Source organism: Cebidichthys violaceus, unplaced genomic scaffold, assembly GCF_023349555.1.
Source record: "Cebidichthys violaceus isolate CVI_PGR_0920_01 unplaced genomic scaffold, fCebVio1.0.p SCAF_7, whole genome shotgun sequence".
NCBI lineage: Eukaryota > Metazoa > Chordata > Actinopteri > Perciformes > Stichaeidae > Cebidichthys > Cebidichthys violaceus.
Window position 1 is genome coordinate 15,723,312 of NW_027176927.1, and position 19,770 is coordinate 15,743,081.

Here is a 19,770-nt window from a genome sequence, read left to right on the forward strand (position 1 = left end):
TGAAGGTGCATTCATTTTCTTTTTTCAAATAATTGGTACAAAAATACCTTGGTCTCATTGTACAAAAGTCTGTGCAGCAGGAAAAAGAACCAAAAATCACTTAAAACACGCCAAAAATAGAGAATCATCATTTGATAAAATCAAAACAATTTCAATAAACCAGGGGCCTGCTCCAGGATTCCAATATTCTGGTTCAGTACTATAGTTTGTTACTAAAAATGCACTAAACACACTAGCAGAATCTCTGCTTTATTATTTACAGGGAAATTAGTGATTAATTATATTATTTAGTATTCATTTTCTTAACATTTTCCCTTCATATCTGATGCAAATATCCATAGAACTAGGATGTTCCCTTTGTAGTGATTGTAAATCTTGAGGCTTGAGATCTTAGAGACAATCACACCATAGAAGACACCACTGTGTCATGACATAGCAGGAAACAAGGACCCAACGAATACTGTTGGGATTAATCGTGAACAAAGTAAAGAAGTCACTCGACATCGTCAGTGAAGTCATGAAAATAAACCCCTTCTTGCTGTGAAACACAAAATCTGTGCAATGTTTTCACCATTGTTACCTCTGAGTTGGACAATCATTTAAAGAGGAAAGTGAACTGAGAAGGTCCAGTGTTTCTCTTTAAGATTCATTTGGTCATTTTACTTCAGCCAAACGGCATTTTGAGTTTGCATAGATCAGTTGTTGGCCTTGCATAGAAGTGGTTCTCTCGAGCATTCAGTATGCAGCATTACAGGTTTCTGGAACAGTTTCACACCATATGACATTCAACCTCTCAAATTAAAGAAACAATACTCCTATTAGTTAGCTTAAGGCTGCTCTGTGCATTTACACTCACTCCCATATTCAAGAGTGATGCTGCTGAAGATGTACCTTCAAAGAGGAGACACTGTGCTGTTTTAATTAAATTGTGCAGAAGTCTGTAGCTTATTACACTGTGCACTCTGCAGATATGTTAAAGTGTGTAGGGACTATGCTAAACATGATCTTGCTCCACAGAGTCTCTGCTTACCCTGGTTTGTTATTCTATGTAAACTGAAGCCTGGCAGTATGGGAGCTATTTATCTTCTCGTTTGTTCTTTCTGTTCAGCGAGACAGTTTTACGACAGTCAAATGATCAGCGTGGGACACTAAACTAATGTAGGCTCGGGCAATTTAATTTCCAATGCCTTTCTATATTTTTTGATTGACTGCATATGTCAAATGCGCCATGATGAATATGTTCCCTATTTCCACTGTACTTGGAATGTTGGAATGTTGAAGTGCAACACCACTTAAGGTTAAACGTGAGCGAACATGTCAACACCACCATTTACAGTGTAAATTCACAGGATTTTCAATGCAAAATCTGTCTTCATTGGCACAGATTTTGCATTGCAATTGTTTGGCAATTTGAATAAAAGCAACATGGATAACTCAACCACAGTTCCAAACGTGCATTTTCACACCTTCCGGTTGAATTTCTTAACTACATTATGATGAAAATGATTATTGTGTATCATGGCATGAAAGGAGAATATGGCCTTTTCAGAACAGGTGTTACTGTACAGGCAAGAAAAAAAAACTTGACAAAAAAGGGCCCTTCTAACTGCGCACTAGCTTGCTATGTAACAGGTTCAGGCATTATAAATGTAAAATTAAAAAAGTTTATGAAATGGTTATGTCTGCAACAAATGTAGAAGCCCTTTAGTTTGGAAACTTGGCATTTATAGAATAACAATATCAAGTATGCAGAGACCGGAACAAATATTAACAATTGTATTTAGTCAACATGTAATGCAGAGGTGCATTTACGACTTTTACAGCACTACGATTGTCCATCAAGTAACTATGGAGCAGCTTCTGTGAAGTTAAATGTCACACATGATGTCATTCTGCAGCATCAGTGTGGCAATACTGTTCAGGAGTGAGACAAAGTGCTCTGTGTGCTTCCTATTTGATTTTCACAATAAAGGCTTACATTTGTATCAGTAGTCTGAGCTAAGTTAGTTTGAACAGTCTCACCAAGTCACTATCATGTGGCTCTTTGTGTTTCAATGGCTTTCCTCTATCCATCGAGCCATCTAAACGGTTATTTGTTTTAGAGTTGAGGTAGCAATAAGAAGAAGAAGAGATTCATGTAGAACGTTGTGCCATCTTTCCTCCTTCAGAAAGGCACAGACATTTGGTATAACCCACACATGTTGTGGTGTGTGCTTAGTGAGAATAAAACTAAACAACTCTTTACATGCTCAGGCAACAGAGTGATTCTCTTCCTTCTTCAAAATATCTCCATATGTGAGGTTCAGCAGAGCCAACCTCTGGTCACTGGTCCTTCCTCCATTTGGCTCTGAATCTCCAGGTTTATCCACCAGGTCCAGGTCCAGGTCCTGCTCTGAGCTGCTGGGCTCCACATCAGGATATATGACAAGGAAACAGGCTGTAAGGAAGCCAAGGAAGGAGCCTCCTGAGGCCACTGCAGGAATGACACGCACACTGCCAACTGCGTCTACCACAGCTCCGAGGGCGGATGCAACCAGAATCTGGCTGATATAGACCTGGAAATTAAACAGGATAGAGTGATTGAGTATAATAGTATACACTTTAATGATATTCATGCTTTCCATAGACTGCTATCACCACCATGGATGCTGCTGGTGGTCAGTTTAAGTTTAGAGCTGATGGGGGGGAAAAGTATGAATGCTCACCTGGCAGGACAAGATAGCGCAGTCAATACCAAAGCCTCTTCTAGTGTTTGCTGGACTGTGGTGAATGTACTGAGGAGAGGAACAGTAGAGAAGAGACACATCAATCATATGTGGCACAGAGTCTCAGTGTGTAGGTTTTCATGATGGAGTGTTTAAGGCCTTTAGGTGAAGTTTAAAAACTATTATTATGCTGACAAAGCTTACAGGCAAGGCTTCATCAGAAAATACCTCAAGTGATGAGATACAGAACAAATACAATATTGACTGACTGACTGACTGAAGTAGTTTAAAAGTTGACACATTTGAGGGTTTAGTTAATTGCATAGCCTCAAGTTCCAAGGCTATATCACAAAAACTATAAAACATGGATGCTTTTTTTGCACTCCTATCTGGTGTTTTATTGCATATCGCCAGGCTCGGACAGTGTTTATATATATATATGTGAGTGTGTACTGACTGTTTGAGTACATACCTCTTTGATTTCATGGTACTGGCCGAGTAATGCATAGGGACAGTAGGAGATACTCATGGAGATGATGCCCATGCTACTGATCATCACCATTGCAACATAAACATTAGGGAAGATTGCCATGACAGCGGTTCCTAAGGTTGGAGAGATAAAAGCGGTTTAAATACATTTTAATTACATTTCACTTTATTCTGCATTCCCATTAAGACCATGTGTAACTGCTCCCAAATCCGCTGTACTTCACCTTATTATTGTTTATTTTATTGTGGCAACTGACCTATTGAGAATCCCAGAGTTCCAACAATGTAGACAATCTTAATGCTCAGATCAAAATTATCCAGGTACTTCTGAAGGATTGCTGAGTGGAGTGATGGAAAGAGGGTGAAAGAGACATTTGAATTATTGGAGGCAGCGTTTACTTGTATCACTGACCACTTGTTTTCTCTGTAAACACAGCAGTCAGGGGATTTAAATTCAAATGTAATGAAACGGAACAGTGTTTGTGTTTTACCAGAGCAGACAGCAGCAGTAGCAGCATAGACCACCAGTCCCCAGCAGCCCATCTGTACTCCTCTGTGATAGTTGAGTAGCTCCGTGGAATTGGCTGGTGCCTGGAAAAAAAAGTGGAAGAGTTTCAGCAATATAATAGTACACTTGACAAACAGACTGGATGACTGATATTGTAATGTTTGTATTTGGCATACATGTCTGTGAAGCATGCTGGGAAGTGATGAACATTTTGCAAAAGATATCTAATTCTGATTATTTTGAATGCTATTGCATTTTCACATCATTTTCACTGAAAAACATATGAAAATGATTACTAACAAAAGAGTGACTTTTGTGGGTATCTGTACCAAACAATGATGTTTTCTTAAATCTGTGGAATATGATATGTAGGCCACTACATCTCTGTAACATGACAATATTTAATTTAAAATGGTATTTTGACACACATTTGTAGCCGTATTGCGATTTTGGTAAAATGTTGCTTAATTGTGCTGGGTTTATACATCTGTGTTCCTTACTGTATGGTCTCCATGGAACATAAAATCAACTGTTGTTTAAACAAAAGGACACACAAGTGCATGAGGATGTGAGTGTGTGTTTATGTGTTTACCGTGGGGTCTCCGTGGTAGATGACTTGCCCCATGAAATCAGTGTAAAACACAGCTTCTGCTATAATGGAGAACCATGTGAGGAGATGACACACACACAATCTCCACAGCTGCCTTGGCATCTACCGAAGACAGAAAGGACACAAGGAATCAAGACTAGCAAGTGAACATGAAAAAGAAATTAGTTTAGTTTATTATTTCTGCGACAAAAGACCTTAAAATGTTGTAAATGTGATGCAGTGCAGTCGTGAAATTAGAGAAAGAAATACATCAATATTAAAGACATTTGCAATTTACCTTCAACATGGATAACCAGAGCAGTCGAACAGTTGTACCCTCGTCTGCTCCGCCCTCACTGCTGGAGCCCTCAGATGACAGACTGCTGGCTGAAAGCTGCAGCTCTCGCCTGCCTGGACGCCGCTGGAGTTCACTGAGGTCATTCAGACTTTGGGAGGTGGTGATTGGCCGAGGGCTCCATGGTGCTATTTTTCGCAGTCGATAGCGCTGCGATCCCACTCTTCCGTAGTAGGAGAAAGTGAAGGAGGGCTGAAAGAGGGGGAAAAAAGAGACCAACATCAACTTTTTCACATTTGCAAAATGACTATTACAAAAAGTAATGTAAAACATGGAACATCCAATCGTACCTGTCTGTAGAAGGTGTGTGGGTGTGGTCGTGGTGAAACTGAGGTGTTGGAGGGTCGGTTTGTGGAGGCGTGGCCTTTCATCGCGTTGCAGTGGTCAGAAGATGACAAGGCAGCATCGACACCGTTGGAAGCCTTGACCTGCTACGACATGAGAGAGGCACAGATGTACATATTAAAGGCACAAAGGGAAACTCAACACATGGGACAAAATATCTGAAACACAGTAAAGGAGTTTTCTGTCTCTAAAGAGTTCCATACATTGCCTATTAAATAATAGGGAAAATAATCAATACTTGTAACATTGCCTTGATAACATTTGTTTCTGTTTTGGCAAGGTAATTTAACACAAAGAACACTTGCCATCATAGCAGCTGATTTCACCCGGGTTTTCAGATGCGAGTCCCTTGAACCAGAACTGAACTGAAGAAGAGAAGGGGGCCCGTTTGATGGACCCTTACGCTCAGGCCAGTCTGGATTTGTAGGCTCTAAAACCACCATCCCATCAGAAAGTGCCGGTAGTCCGCCAGAAGGAGACGAGGACCCAATACTGTGGTCTGATGGCTTGAAAACATCTTCTAGCTCTGCCTGTGTCTCCGGTAGAAAGTGGTGCAACTGTGGCAGGAAAAGTTGTGACTCTGGGTCGAGGTCAGAATCCAACTCGATTGTAGCATCTGGCATGGCTAAGACTGAATCGCTTTTACACCGCACACGCTCCACAGTAAGGAAGTCTATTTCTCCTTCCTCCGGATCCAATTTGTTGTCCTCTCTGGATGGGGCTCGAGATGAAGCATCCTCCTCTGCAATCACATCGAGTAAAGGTGGCGTGTGGCCAGAGGGCCTGAAAGACAACTGGCTGCTAGAACCCCCGCTCGCCGCATCTTTAAGCTGGTTGGAAGGTGCGAAAGGTCGCTCGGGGATACTGAGCATGTGCAGTGTGACTGAGATGATGAAGATGATGCCCGCGAACAAGAAGAGGACCTGCTCCTGTGATTTAAATGCTCGGCCCAGAGCTGTGCCAGTCCAGTCGAGACCACCCAGCATGTAGCCCACTGCACCGCCGAGCCCTGGGGAGACAAGTGTATACACAGATGCACAAGTCAGAGGACATTCTGTGAAATAATTTGGACAATGTCTATGTGGACTGTGTGTGTTTGTGTGTGTGTGTGTGTGTCTCCATACATCCATGTAGTCTTACCAGCAGAGAAGGCGTGAATATTCAAGGCCATATCTTGCTCGTCAGTGTCAGCAACATCGAGAAGGTAAGCTCTGATTGGTCCCTCAGAGGCATCAGCACTGAAGTCCAGCACCACCACACCTAGTACAGTAAGGACGATGCCAATTGGCTGGCTGCCGGGACTATCACCAACGGAAAGACCTATCGGAACACCACAAAATATATACAGATGGGGTTTAAACAGTAGCATTGACAGAAGTGTTGATCTCCTTTGGAACCTTCTACTCACCAATTAATGATCCATTTAAGAACAGCGCCACTCCCAGGAGCACTCCCACACACAGGGCCAGAATGAACGGTCTTCTCCGGCCCCATCGCAGAGTACATCGGTCACTGGCTGAGCCGATCACAGGTGTAAGGATGAGACCCAGGATAGGACTGAGGAACCAAGTTAAACTGTAATATTGCTCAGGAAGACCTAGAAAAGACACACAAACAAAATGATTCAAGACTTAAAAAAAAGTCAAAGTATCCTATTCATGAGACTCTGTTTTGTCCTGCCAACTTGGTACAAAACGCATCAAGAAGCCATCCTATTCTCGTGTTTTCATTTAGTTTCCCCACGTTCCATTGTTTATAGAAGCACAGCACATGAGAGCTCTGCATGCATAGCTGAAGAACCACTAGTGCTCTTAAGCAGCTTCCTTTTTAGGGTGGCAGGATCAGTGCAGATAATGGTAGCCTGTTACAACAACACCGACAGAAATATGCAACACCTCCCGCTGACCGCCATGAGACAGAACTCATTCCTATACTGTAGCTATTACAGTAACAATGTAGTTTGATATTGTTTTTTACTGACTTGGCCCAAATATATGTGACATTTATTAGACGCAATGCTGTTAGTCTCCAGTTATATTAAAAAAAAAAAACTGTCTCTGCTCAATGACAAAAACATGATTTTCCACCCCTTATAAAGAAGTGGTTTCAGTACACGATTCAGTCAGCTGGCTGTGTGAGCGGACTGGTTCTCACAGGAATAACACGTTACCCATGCTGCCTTGCTCTACTTAAGTCAACAGAAGATGACTTATTGCAGTTGGAAAAATATTGCTTTCCGTCCCCCCGTCCCCTCTCTCTCTCTCTCTCTCTCTTGTAAATGGGACTACAACAAGACTTGACTTGTACCCTGTGTAGTTTTTGACCTCTAGTAGCACTAAGAAGCAGTTTTTTTGATTTTTTTTTTAAAAAGTGGGTCAGTGGGTCTCAGTTATGTTTTAGTCTCATATATGCCCGAATGTGAATGCACAAGGAGTAAGCACAAGCTCAGCCAAGTGATGTGATACACACAGTGGTTTCATATTATTCCATGGAATCGACGGATGAAGGTTATAAGCGGGTATGCAGCAATGCTTCAGCAAAGGCAGGGAAGAAGAAGACTGCTAGAAGGTTAACATTGATGCAAACAGTGCAGGTTTCAAATAAATAAATAAATCAAATGTCTGCAAATGTTTAATAAGGGCAGAGATGTTTTTTTAGACCTCAAGGACAGCCATTGTGTTTTGAGTAACAGTGTGACAAGAAGCAAAGCTGAAAAAACATCCTGATTGAGTTCAATTCTGTAACGCTACAGTAGGCTACGGTGGCTGACAGCTCAGTCACACTTGAGGGTGTTCAGAATGGACTACCACCTTTTCTGTCAGTCAATGCATGTCGGTTGCATTTCATTAATATATGTTTCAGTCTCCAAAATTGGGAATCAGGACATCATAGTCCACTCTGTAGTAAAATGATTACAACATACTGTTTTTTTAGGAAGTTCCGGTACTCAAAAGAACAGTTTTCAGTCAGATCCTACTTTGGCTTGCTATTTGCTGTATATCATTTTTGCTAAACTAACAAGCTCTATGGGCTCTAGGCTATGAAAAGAAGACATACAGTAAATTATAAATGAATCTACAAATTTAACTGACTATGCATTTTTTCAGTACTTGGCAGTATAGTAACCTAGCTAAACTGAACACCTAAAATATGCTCTCAAAAACACCAAAACAAAGTTTTTAAAACAATCTTTCTTACAATATTGTGAATAGGGAGGAAAACAGAGACTAAAATGTGCTGTGTTAGACATTCTTGTCATACCTAGCCAGTGGAGAATGCCTTTGTTCCATTTCTGCTATGGTGGCAAACCTGACATCTAACTACAGTGCCCCTGGTTGGCTACTGCTGGGCAGACCGGTTACATGACACAGTGGTGAAGACAGGGAAATCAATAGGTCCAGTCTGGCTAAGGGCAGTCAAATTCCACGATGTTGACACTGTGGGTCAGCCAATTTCCTGACACTAACCAGTTGAACACTGGTTAATTCTAATGCGGCCAGTATTGCTAAATTTCCCTGTCTATGAGAGAGTGACATCACTAGAACGCCTGTCTAAGCGAGAGAAGAGCAAGAGTCTGTCTGTCTGTATGTGACTGCATTGCATCTCCTTACCTATCTGCAGCAGCACTGGCGTCACCAGGGCTGTTTCCATGGCGTAGCAGAACTCGCGTCCAAACATCACCGCCCCATGCATCACCCAGCGATGCAGAGGGATCCGCATACCCCTTCTATCTCCTTCTACTTCCGCCTCGCTCTCTCTCTCTTCGGCTTCATCCTTGGGTTTCCTCCTCTCCGAAAGGCCACAAGCCTCCCTCTTTGCTTCTCCTCCCATTACAGTCTGCTAATGAGTTTATTTTGTTTGATGGTTGGTTTATAATCAGTGAAAAACACTTATTTCTACTATTTCCGATATATGTACACAGAACTGCACTATGTTATTATATGCTGATGCAACATGTAATGTCCAGGGTCTTGATCACACTGTGTAAGACAAGATTAATCAGAGAGCATCTCTGCTGGTCGGCACATTGTGGATTCAAATAATCACAAATAATTGAGGAGGAAGGAAACATCATTAATGAGATTACTATGTCCAAAGATAATGTGGTAAAATGAAATGGGTCTGTGAATGTGTCAGTGTGTGTTGGCAGTTGAGTGCATGCAGTATTTGAATTGCGTAAGGTTAAGAGTGTTGCTCAGCTGAAGTCTGTGTGTGCATGTAAGCGCATTTCCTGGCACCTCGGGTGCAAGGCATGTGGAAACTTCTTGGCAGAGACCCACTGAGTGACACAGCAACCTGCAGAAAACATAACCGGTTAGATAATAAGCAAAAGCTATAAAACATTACAAGGGGTCGCATTGCCTTGGTGTTAACATTCTCTGTCTTAACTTATTTTCTGAATTTGTGTACATGATCTACAGATACTGACAGATAAGACTGGCAAAGCACATTTTTAATGTTACTTTTTTTTTTTTAATAGGGTGTCAAAGGACAAGTACTAGAAAGCTCCAGTGTGTTAAAATGTTTCAGCTGGGTCACATGATGGGGAACAAAAATCCTCCTGGCTTAAGAACAAAGCTGCACTGCCTCCAGTGAAGTACACTGGCAATCAATTAAGACTCAATATATAACTTAACATGAGAAGTTTAATGATTGAATGGACATCATATAACAGAATAAAGGAACAAAGGACGACGCAATTTTGCCACACCTTAACTATCTGCGATTACTATGAAGGTTGATTCATCAGAGGCATGAACAACAGCCGCATTAAATCAAACCAACCCCTGTTACGACACCATAGCGGTTGCTTAATTGTTAACAATTCAAACTGGTACATTTGATTTTTGGGTATATCGTTAATCCACACTTCTCTCTCATCTTTACTCAATAACTTTCAGCCTGTTTTAGGTTTTCCAAACAGAGGTTGGGTCACGTATAAGTTAACGTTTAAACAAAATAAACATCGTTAAAACGCTTCCCACAGAAGCGAAACACTCCTGCAGATGTTCTGTTGTGGAGGTTTAACTGTGCGCTAGAGTAACGTGTCCCTGCGCGTAGTGAGCAGTCTACACAGGTCGTGTGTGATCTCCACAGGAATGCACGGTGGGTGTGTGTCTGGTAGTGTTTTTGACATGTTTAGCTCGGGGGCAGCTCTGCTAACGGTATCGCTGAAGTGACTTACCTGAGTCACCTACCGACTTGTTCTACAGTCTACGTAATCAATAACTAACGGCATTATTATTTTATTTTTTTTGCACGTGCACATGGCGCTAGTTAGAGACACCACTCTGGATACATTAATGTTAACTTTTGCATTAAATGTTTGACTTGTGGCTACCACAGCGAGCTAGGTTGGCTAATACATTAGTTAGGCACGTTAGCAAGTTGAGAGCAGTTATATGAAAGATATAAAGATGTAACATACCTCAGGTTCTACTCCGATGTGGTAAAGTAAAAAGCAGTTCCGCGTTATGTCAATTCTCGATAACGTCACATCAGAATTCTTTGTTTTGGGTTAGCTATATTAGCAATCTGGCTAACCGAGTGACCACTTGGTCCACTACCCTCATCAATCTCATTGGTTTCCACAGTAACAAAGCGAGGAGGGGTCGTTAGACGACGCGTTTTGCGTCATCGAGCTACTTACCTACGGTGGGCGGGGACTCACGATGACGGTGTTTTACTTTACATTTATTATGTTTTCTCAGTCGCTCTGGTACATTTCACAGGTCACAATGTAAATTGTCAAAATTACTTGTTTAACCTCCACATCACCTAGTCACGTGTGCACATCATACAAGAGATTTGTCATTCGTATGAGCAAATTGCAAATGATGTGGCACATTAGTGCAAATTGTTAAGAACAATTGTCTGTTTCATACATTATCAATTGTTTGTGACATGTTGATCAAATCTGGTCCCCCCCACCCAAACATCTAGGCATTAGTTAATTGCATAATTCATGTGTATACACATATTTTAAAAAACTGACAAGCATATTTTTTATACATTTCTATTAGACTTTTTTTTTTTTATGTATCCTGAAATTGCTCTCAGATGAATCTTGACTTTCACAAATAAAATGGGGTGTGTAGAACAACTGCATTGTAATTCCCCAAACAGCACTGCATGCACAATTCTGCCCATGGGGTGTTTTTCTCATTTCATATTTTGGACCGTTGTGCTATGCAGTGCTGTAAAACAGTCCTGTCAACAAATTAGCCTACAGTACAAAATAAATGTGAATTCTGTCCAACCTCTTGAAATCAATCTCCCACATACAGTATTTTGTATCTTTTGACCGTTGATATTGATAAGCCATGCAGAAAAACTGCAGAGTTGTTCATTTTCAGTCATTGTCATCAAAACCATCGCCTTTGTTTACATCAGAAAATACTTACAGAGACAACATGGCTAAGTATTTTGACTATCTTGTTTGTAAACAATTACACAAGGACTTGTCATTCTGACGGCACTGACATGTTTGAACCTGGCATCATTGTCTGGTTCATCTTCTCCCGACCTACATGCAGAAACTAAAATCTGCAACGCCTGTGGTCAAGACTGTGAGGAGATGGACCAACGAGGCAAAGCTGGAGTTACAGTCCTGCTTTGTCTGCACTGATTGGAGTGTTTTTGAGGCTGCTGCCACAGACCTGGATGAGCTCACTGACACTGTGACATCGTACATCAGTTTTTGTGAGGACATATGTGTGCCGACTCAAACTAGCTACACCCCCTGCCTCCTCCTCACCTCTCCCAACCGAGCTGTATGAAGTCCCCTCCTGCTTCAAATGCTCCACAATCATCCTGGTCCCCAAGAAATCCTCCATCACAGGATTAAATGACTACAGGCCCGTCGCCCTGACGTCTGTGCTCATGAAATCCTGTTAGAGACTGGTGTTGACCCATCAGAAGGACCTCACAGGGCCCCTGCTGGACCCCCTGCAGTTTGCCTACCGGGCAAACAGGTCGGTGGATGATGCAGTCAACATGGGACTGCACCACATGCTGCAACACCTTGACTCCCCAGGGTCATATGCAAGGGTTCTGTTTGTGGACTTCAGCTCGGCGTCCAACACCATCATCCTGGAAATACTTCAACCAAAACTCTCCCAGTTCACTGTGCCAGCCTCCACCTGTCAGTGGATCACAAACTTCCTGACAGACAGGACGCAGCAGGTGAGGCTGGGAAAAATCACATCCAGCACCCGGACTATTAGCACCGGCGCCCCCAGGGATGTGTGCTCTCCCCACTGCTCTTCTCCCTCTACACCAATGACTGCACCTCAGAGGACCCAGCCGACAACACAACGGTCATCGGCCTCATCAGGGATGAGTCTGCGTACAGACGGGAGGTTGAGCAGCTGGTCCTCTGGTGTGGTCAGAACAACCTGGAGCTGAACAAGCTCTAAACTGTGGAGATGACAGTGGACTTCAGGAGGAGTCCCCTAACACTGCCCCCCCTCACCATACTCAACAGCACTGTGTCTGCAGTGGAGACCTTCAGGTTTCTGGGATCCACAATCTCTCAGCTTCCAACATCGACACCATCAGGAAAAAGGCCCAGCAGAGGTTGTACTTCCTGCGCCAGCTCATGAAGTTCAACCTACCTCAGGAGCTGCTGATCCTGTTCTACTCCATCATCATCCAGTCTGTTCTCTGCTCCTCTATCACTGTCTGGTTTGGATCGGCCACCAAACAGGACAGAAACAGACTACAACAGACTGTCAGGTCTGCAGAGAGAATCATTGGGTCCAGCCTGGCCTCCATCCTGGACTTGTACACCTCCAGAGTCAGGAAACGGGCAGGAAAAGATCATTGCACACCCATCACATCCTGGACACAAGCTGTTCCAACTCTGGTAGGCGCTACAGAGCGCTGTACGCCAAAACTACCAGACACCAGAACAGCTTCTTTCCACTGGCCGTCACTCTGACTCTGATGAACAATGAATCAGTCACACTGCACTACTACCTCCATTCTGCACTATCACCTTAATTCCATTGTCATTGTTGTTGTATAGGTTTATGTTCATATATATAATGTTTATACTTTTGGATATATATTTATATTGTACATAGTCGTTAAATGTTTATACTTACATCTGTTATACTTTTTTTGTTGTCCTTGTTTTATTTTTTTAATTTATCTTGTTTATTTGTAAACTTGTGTATGTACATTGAGAGCAAAGTAAAAACCAGAGTCAAATTCCTTGTATGCGTACGCATACATGGCCAATAAAGCTGATTCTGATGTTCTTAACGAAACAGACCTCCTTTGTGCTGTGCAATTAAGTATCTTTGCATGGATGTGCACACATTTGGTCTCTCTACTGACATGTTCATTGACACAATTTTTATAAACTAAGGATTTGGCAGGTAATTCATTGTGTGGTGCTGTTTGTATGAATTGTTTTGAGAAATGCACTTACTGGTTTGCAAATTAAGGATGATATGAGAAATGTTGCACAGCGACTGAGAAAAACTGTAATATCAATAGTGCTCAAATATACAAATAATAATTATAGTAATGTCTTCATAGTTTGATAAGTGGCATTATATTTCAATAATAATGATGATTGAGCATTTATCAACTTATTGGTTGCGGTTGTTTTTTTTCTAAACCTCATTCCTCAAATATAAAATGAAGACTTATGAGAATATTTTTTTTATATTTAAATAAACAGGCAGAACTATTTGCAGAACCAGACAGAGGTGGCTTCACTACAACATTGTTACATTGATGACCCATTCATTAGAACTTGATCCGATCGCTTTTCCTGCAAAGAGAGGTTCTGATGATTGTTGATGAAAGTAAATTACAAAGTGTTTACTTAACAGCATATAATAAGACACTTTGTTATAATGAAAGAATATTATTTCAGACCAAACATTCACATTGTAGCTGCTTTCAGTCATCCAAGCGGTTTCTATTTGAGTGAAAACATTTTCTTTAGTTTCTTACTGCAATAGTCCTTGAAAGGGAGGGCAATGTCGCCCTCTGCTGCACAAAAGTGAGGAACCTTCCCAAATACTCTTGCAGTGGATCTTGTGAGGTGGTCATCGTGTAATCCAAGCAAAACAAAACCTAGCAATATCTTTACAAGTGGTAAACAGATACAGGTGTGGTCTGTTTTACATTGTGTTGCAATTGTATAATGTTGAATTTTCTCCTGTTCACAACCAGGCACTGCAGTAAGAAGTTGATCCAAGTCTGTTTGACAGTGCATGTTCCCCTCTAATCAAAATAATGCATTGGTCCCAGGCAGGAATCAGGGGGGGTCAGCAATATCTCCTTTTGTGAATACCAGCACTTCTGTCCTGGCCAATTACTAGATATTCTGCATAACAGAAGTCACAGATATCAGTGGTTGTCTTTGCAGTGGCAATTGATTTATTTAGGGATTACATACTGTACAGTATGACATAAACCTTGTACATAGTGCTGCAACAGTTAAGACTATCCCTGTTGTGTTACAAAAAATAGAAACCGTTTCAGTTTAAAAAAAAATGATTTGACATAGAAAAGTGCAATCCGGACACTTTAGAGGTAACATATATCACATCAAATATGATTTATTTTTTTTAATGAGACTTGGCATTTTGTCACTATATGGTTCAAGTAATAATACACCTAAGTCAGCTTTGTATCCTGTTGTATTGTTTCAATTTGGTGGCAAACTGGTCTAGCTTGGGGAGATCTTCCCACAGTGTAAAAGTCACAGGTGCTTTACAGTGTTTGGTTCTTCTCTGGATTGTCTCTCTGCAGTGTAGTGGGGATCTTGGTCATCATGATCGTATTATTAGTGATGGCGTTCGCCGTCCCACCTGAGGCCTTGGAGCTGTGCTGCATGCTGATGATGTCGCCGCTAGTCTGCTCGGGCTCTGCACGGCGGAAAATATTTCTCATGGTGGCCTGAGGGAGAAACCAGCTCTAAATTATTCAGTGAATCGATGAGTAAATAAGCGATTAAATGAGCGATGTGTGGACACATTCTGCCTGGAGGGAAGGTTGGATGGATAGATGGACAGGTGACGGAGAGGAAGGATGTTGGGATAAAGTAAGGAAGGAAAGTACTCCAGGCTTACCTGGAAATTATTTGTAACAAAACAGTAGACTACAGGATCCATACAGCTGTTCAAACTGCTGAGAGTGACAGTCAAGTGGTAGGCTATCACATGATGAGGCATATCAGGGTGGAAGTACACCACCACCTGCAACACAATAAGACAACACAGCCATGACATCTCACACACGGTTGTTACATTTGTCCAAAAATGTATAAAAGTTATTGATCTTATTTTTCATTTTTACCTCCATTTTTCGTATGGGTTCAGTGCTACTTGATATGTGGTCTCATTTTAATTTGTGTAATAATAATATATATAATATATAATATATTCTGACATTTATTATACTTCTAAGTCTTACAATTTACGATTATTCTTTTTGTTTTAAAACAAATGTCCACCTGTCTCTCACTCACCTGTCTGATGTGGAAGGGTGTGAAGCAGACAGTGAATATGATCAGCACTGTGGTCAGCAGCTGGACAGCCCTCCTTCTCCTGTCCCTGAAGAAATACAGTTAAAAGTCAAAACCAGCACTGTGACATCCCATCAGCTGTGTGCCTCCGGTGCTTTCAATAAGCTATAAATGCTGCAAATATGAGTTATTTTATCTCAGTCCATTTATTGTAGTATCCAAAGCTTTGATACGTAAAACATTGTATTTTGAAGTTTAGAGACCAGACAGGAAATGTCATGATATTCCCTACTGTACTGTGTCTATGTATATTGACAACAAAATGTACCTGCTCTGCTGCATCAGGCGGCGGTCAGCTAGTGCCCACATAATTCTCAACGTGAAGACCATAATGATGATGAGGGGAAGAAAGAACTCGGTGATGGTGAGAAAGAGGAGCTTTGAGAGACAGCAGCCCGGGTGCTGGAAAGCAGTGGAAAGGAAGGAGTAGGTGACCACGATGGCAAACAGCCAGACAGAGACACACACACATTTGGCCACACTTAAGTTCCTCCACCGACGGGAAGCTTCAACCTGCAAGGACAAAAGGAAATATGTAGTTTTTAGGTAGTTTCTTGGTTTGATGTCTGGATGAGCAGGTTTTTGGCGTGTTAGGCTTATTAAGACCAAACTAAAGGCCAAACCCACCTGCACGATGGCGAGGTAACGGTCAACACATATGCAGGTCAGAAACAAGATGCTGCAGTACATGTTGACAAAGTAGCTGAAGATGTGCAGGTAGGAGCAGGTGAGACAGGCTCCCCCACTGTAGTACAGCAGGATGCGAGTCGGCAGAGAGAGGTTCACCATGAGGTCCGTCACCGCCAAGTTGATGGTGTAGATCACAGAGGTGGACTTTTGCTTGGTGCGGAAACAGAAAACATAAAGTGCGACTATGTTGAGCACCATGCCCACCTGTGGGAGAGGAGAATTAGGGAGTTTGTACACAACAAGCATTGTCATTATGAGTTTCGAAACTCATATAAGGATGTATATTTACTTTTTTACAATAAGGGCTCCCCGAAAGACTGCCTACCAGGAATATGAGAGAGTTTATGACCATCAGTGCAATCCAAAGGCCATAAAAGTCATTGTAGAGCCCCTCGTCTAAATGAGCCAGTCTCTGAAGATATGCTTCCATGCCACTGCCGTTACTGGGACTGGCTATTACAGGCAGCATGGGAAATGAAGTATTGACAAAAAGCCAGGACTCAGTGTTATTGAAGTCCATCATAATGGTGATGATGATGATGATGATGATGATGATGATGATGATGATGATGATGATGATGATGATCCAGAGTTGGTGCAGACACTGTCAAACAAAACACACAACGTTGCGTTATAGTGAACAGTTACTTTAAATTTTAGTCAGGGTGCAATTTAATGGAAGATTTCTACAATGCCCATCAGATCATTTCTATACCTATTCAGGGACTGCCGGCTATCCCAGCATGCATTAGGGTGACAGGGACACGCACCTACACACTTACAAAAGACTGTGCTATTAGTTTAAACCTTATGCAAACTCAGGGACAAACATACAGACACGGCAAAGATTCTCTCTCTCCTGAACTGACGTCCACTCACTCCTCCTCAGTGAGGTTGTTACTGTTGGCATGACTAAACTGACAAAGCCACTTTAAACAAATATAAGACTTATTTAGATAATTATTTATAATGTAACCGTATTTATTTATGCAGCATTTATTTCAAGCTGTTTTAATTAAGGTAAGAAATGTAGATATTAACTCTTACTGGCACACCCTTTTCGTAAAACACAGACATCCACCCCTTTCTGGCCATGATGTGACCTTTTCATGGCAGTCATAGCAGAAGAAGAAATTGCTTCATTTGAATAGCTCAGGTCAGATCAGATCTGAAACACAAATAGTAATTTTCTGCTTGTGTGAATCACTCGTGATCTGTACAGCCTGTTTATTTACCTCATAGAAAGATGGCGCATTCCTCTCGTAATTGGTCATAAACAGAGTGGATTTGGGTAAACTGGATAAATTCTGTGTGTGGACAAGAAAACAGTTATTTCCCGGATATTTACAATTTCAAGTAATCTTATGTTTACATTAATTCAGTGGGTGCAGCACTGAGACCTTTACAACCCCAGAGAAACATTGGTGAGAAGGCACCCACTGATATTAACATAACTGCAGAGTGAATAGAGCTGGAACTAAAGCTACAATATGTGCAAAGACTGCTTACAAGTGCAGAGAGCAGTTCAAATGTAGACTACTTCAAAGGTGAACAAGAAACTGTAACAGATATCACTGTGACAAAATGCAGCAGTTTATTTTTCCACATTTCACATGTTCACAGTATGGTGGTAATTTCTTGCAGTGCAAAAGCAAAATCCTGCAGTTATGAGACTTTTTAAAATTAGACACCCGAGTTAACTACGTGACCCTTTCCATATGGTGTTTTCCACTGTGAGGAGGAAAATATGCAAATATGAACTACCATCTACCAGGAGTGAATATTATAGACAGCAGAGGGCAGTCAGTGACTGTGCCACATGGAATGTATCTCAATGGGAGGATGGATGGAAGGACAGATCGAGATTAGACTAGACATATTAACAACTGTAGAGTTGAGGACGATGAAGCAAATCGAGTCAAAGTCATGAGAAATCCACAGGCCCCAACATATCCTGAACATAAAAAACTGTCAAATGAGGTGAACGCCATATTTTTCCGTGGAGCGTCCCAACGCGTTTCAACCCCAAATTGGCTGAAGGCTGGAATGTCACCCTATTCCTCCATGACAAATGTAGTTTAATTGCTCATGTGAATCCCAGACTGGATAGGTTTGTGTTGTGTCTGCTCGTGGCTCACAACTAATCTCTCACAGCAAAATAATCATCGGGCTGATGAAATATGTAGTCTATTCAGGCTAATGAGAATAACATGCTCAGCTGAGGTTGAGGCATGAATAATGTGATTTATCTGCATTAACAAGATCAGTCAAGCCGTGGAACATTAAGACCATTGAAGGAAATAAATGAGTGTTTTCACAGTAACATCCCCTGATATTGTTCATCTTACTGGGAGCTATAGTTCATCATCGTTAACAGCGCTAACGAGCGTTATGAGCGTTGCTCTGGGGAAATTGTGTGTTAATTAAACCACTTATCTGTTCAGAAACAAATGGCTAGGACAAGTAATACATTCCAGTGCTTTTCTATTATTTGTTGTCGGAGCTGGTCTTTGGAAAGATGAATGTTGAGCCCCAACATATCCTGACCTAACTGTCCAAAGCTGAAGAGGAGTGCTCTGTTGCACCTGTAGCCACACCCAACAATGATGTCATGGTGTCCTGAAGTCCACCTCTACATCTTAGGTAAATTCGCCACCTTTTCATGTGGATGTCCAATCAGTGTTGGTGGTAAATGTAATCAATTGAAGCAATAAATTACTCAGTGCGTGCTAAATTGACTGAGAAAGCTCAGCTCACATACCAGGATGCATTGCGCACAAGCTTCTGACGCCCGGCCATATCTTCTTGCACGGCAGCAAGTAGCCTCACTCCGCTGCTTTCCTTCTGCCGTACGCTCTGGCTCGAATAAATACGTCTGAATATCCGAGTCATCCAAAACAATGCAACGCAAACAAAGAAAGCAAGGAAAATGCTTAATGCAGGCCCCCTGGCTACCCAGAGTTGGAGTAGATATAGCCTGTAGTTCTTCCTTTCATCCAACTACATTAAGAAAAATGACAGCGCTGGATGCAGGAAGAGCAACAGATTTTGCAGCTGCAAACTCGGTCGATATAGCGCACACTAGGGGATGTATTGATTCAGTCGACTTACATTTAGCATCAACAGTGATTGGACATCCACATGAAAGGGAAACTTTCCCTTTAACTTTTCCTTGTGTCATAATCAGGTCATATTTTGATATATGGCCAATTACTTGCAAAATACATGCCATTCCCATTGTCTAAAGTTTATGTTTAGTGCTATGAATGCTAACATGCTAAACTAAAATGTGTTAGTATTTAGCTTAAAGCACCACTTATATTGAGAGCCTTGAAGAACTGTTAGCATGGCTGTTAATCTAAGGCTTCATTCCTGCAGTAGAGCTAAAAAATAAAGACAAAGGAAACATGTGAGCCCACAGTAGGTAACCATTCTTTTGTAACTACTCTAAATTGTGTGCATCGTATTGTAAAGTTGATCATTTGGACTAAACACTAGTGAGCATAATCAGTTTTGGGTAAAACAATAAACCCCAAAAGC

General features: G+C 41.6%; 2 protein-coding genes across 3 annotated transcripts; both read right to left on the reverse strand.

Annotated features, from left to right (window-relative positions):
• LOC137891462 (solute carrier family 45 member 4-like) lies at positions 1-10,545 on the reverse strand. Of its 2 annotated transcripts, none has more exons than XM_068736069.1 (13): positions 10,420-10,545; positions 8,603-9,287; positions 6,400-6,588; positions 6,132-6,311; positions 5,297-6,000; positions 4,937-5,074; positions 4,590-4,838; positions 4,295-4,414; positions 3,686-3,785; positions 3,452-3,532; positions 3,178-3,308; positions 2,706-2,774; positions 1-2,555 (listed from the first exon to the last, which is right to left on the reverse strand). In XM_068736069.1, exons 2-13 carry the CDS (start codon positions 8,820-8,822, stop codon positions 2,250-2,252), a joined length of 2,487 nt encoding a protein of 828 aa, XP_068592170.1. In that variant the 5' UTR covers positions 8,823-9,287; positions 10,420-10,545; the 3' UTR covers positions 1-2,249. The 2 variants fall into 2 exon arrangements, with proteins under 2 accessions (XP_068592170.1, XP_068592169.1); XM_068736068.1 differs by having other exon boundaries at positions 4,937-5,077.
• Positions 10,546-14,480: 3,935 nt separating this feature from the next.
• gpr20 (G protein-coupled receptor 20) lies at positions 14,481-17,325 on the reverse strand. Its single transcript, XM_068735497.1, has 7 exons — positions 17,278-17,325; positions 16,556-16,834; positions 16,168-16,434; positions 15,809-16,053; positions 15,484-15,568; positions 15,086-15,211; positions 14,481-14,912 (listed from the first exon to the last, which is right to left on the reverse strand). Exons 1-7 carry the CDS (start codon positions 17,323-17,325, stop codon positions 14,727-14,729), a joined length of 1,236 nt encoding a protein of 411 aa, XP_068591598.1. The 3' UTR covers positions 14,481-14,726.
• Positions 17,326-19,770: the final 2,445 nt, after the last annotated feature.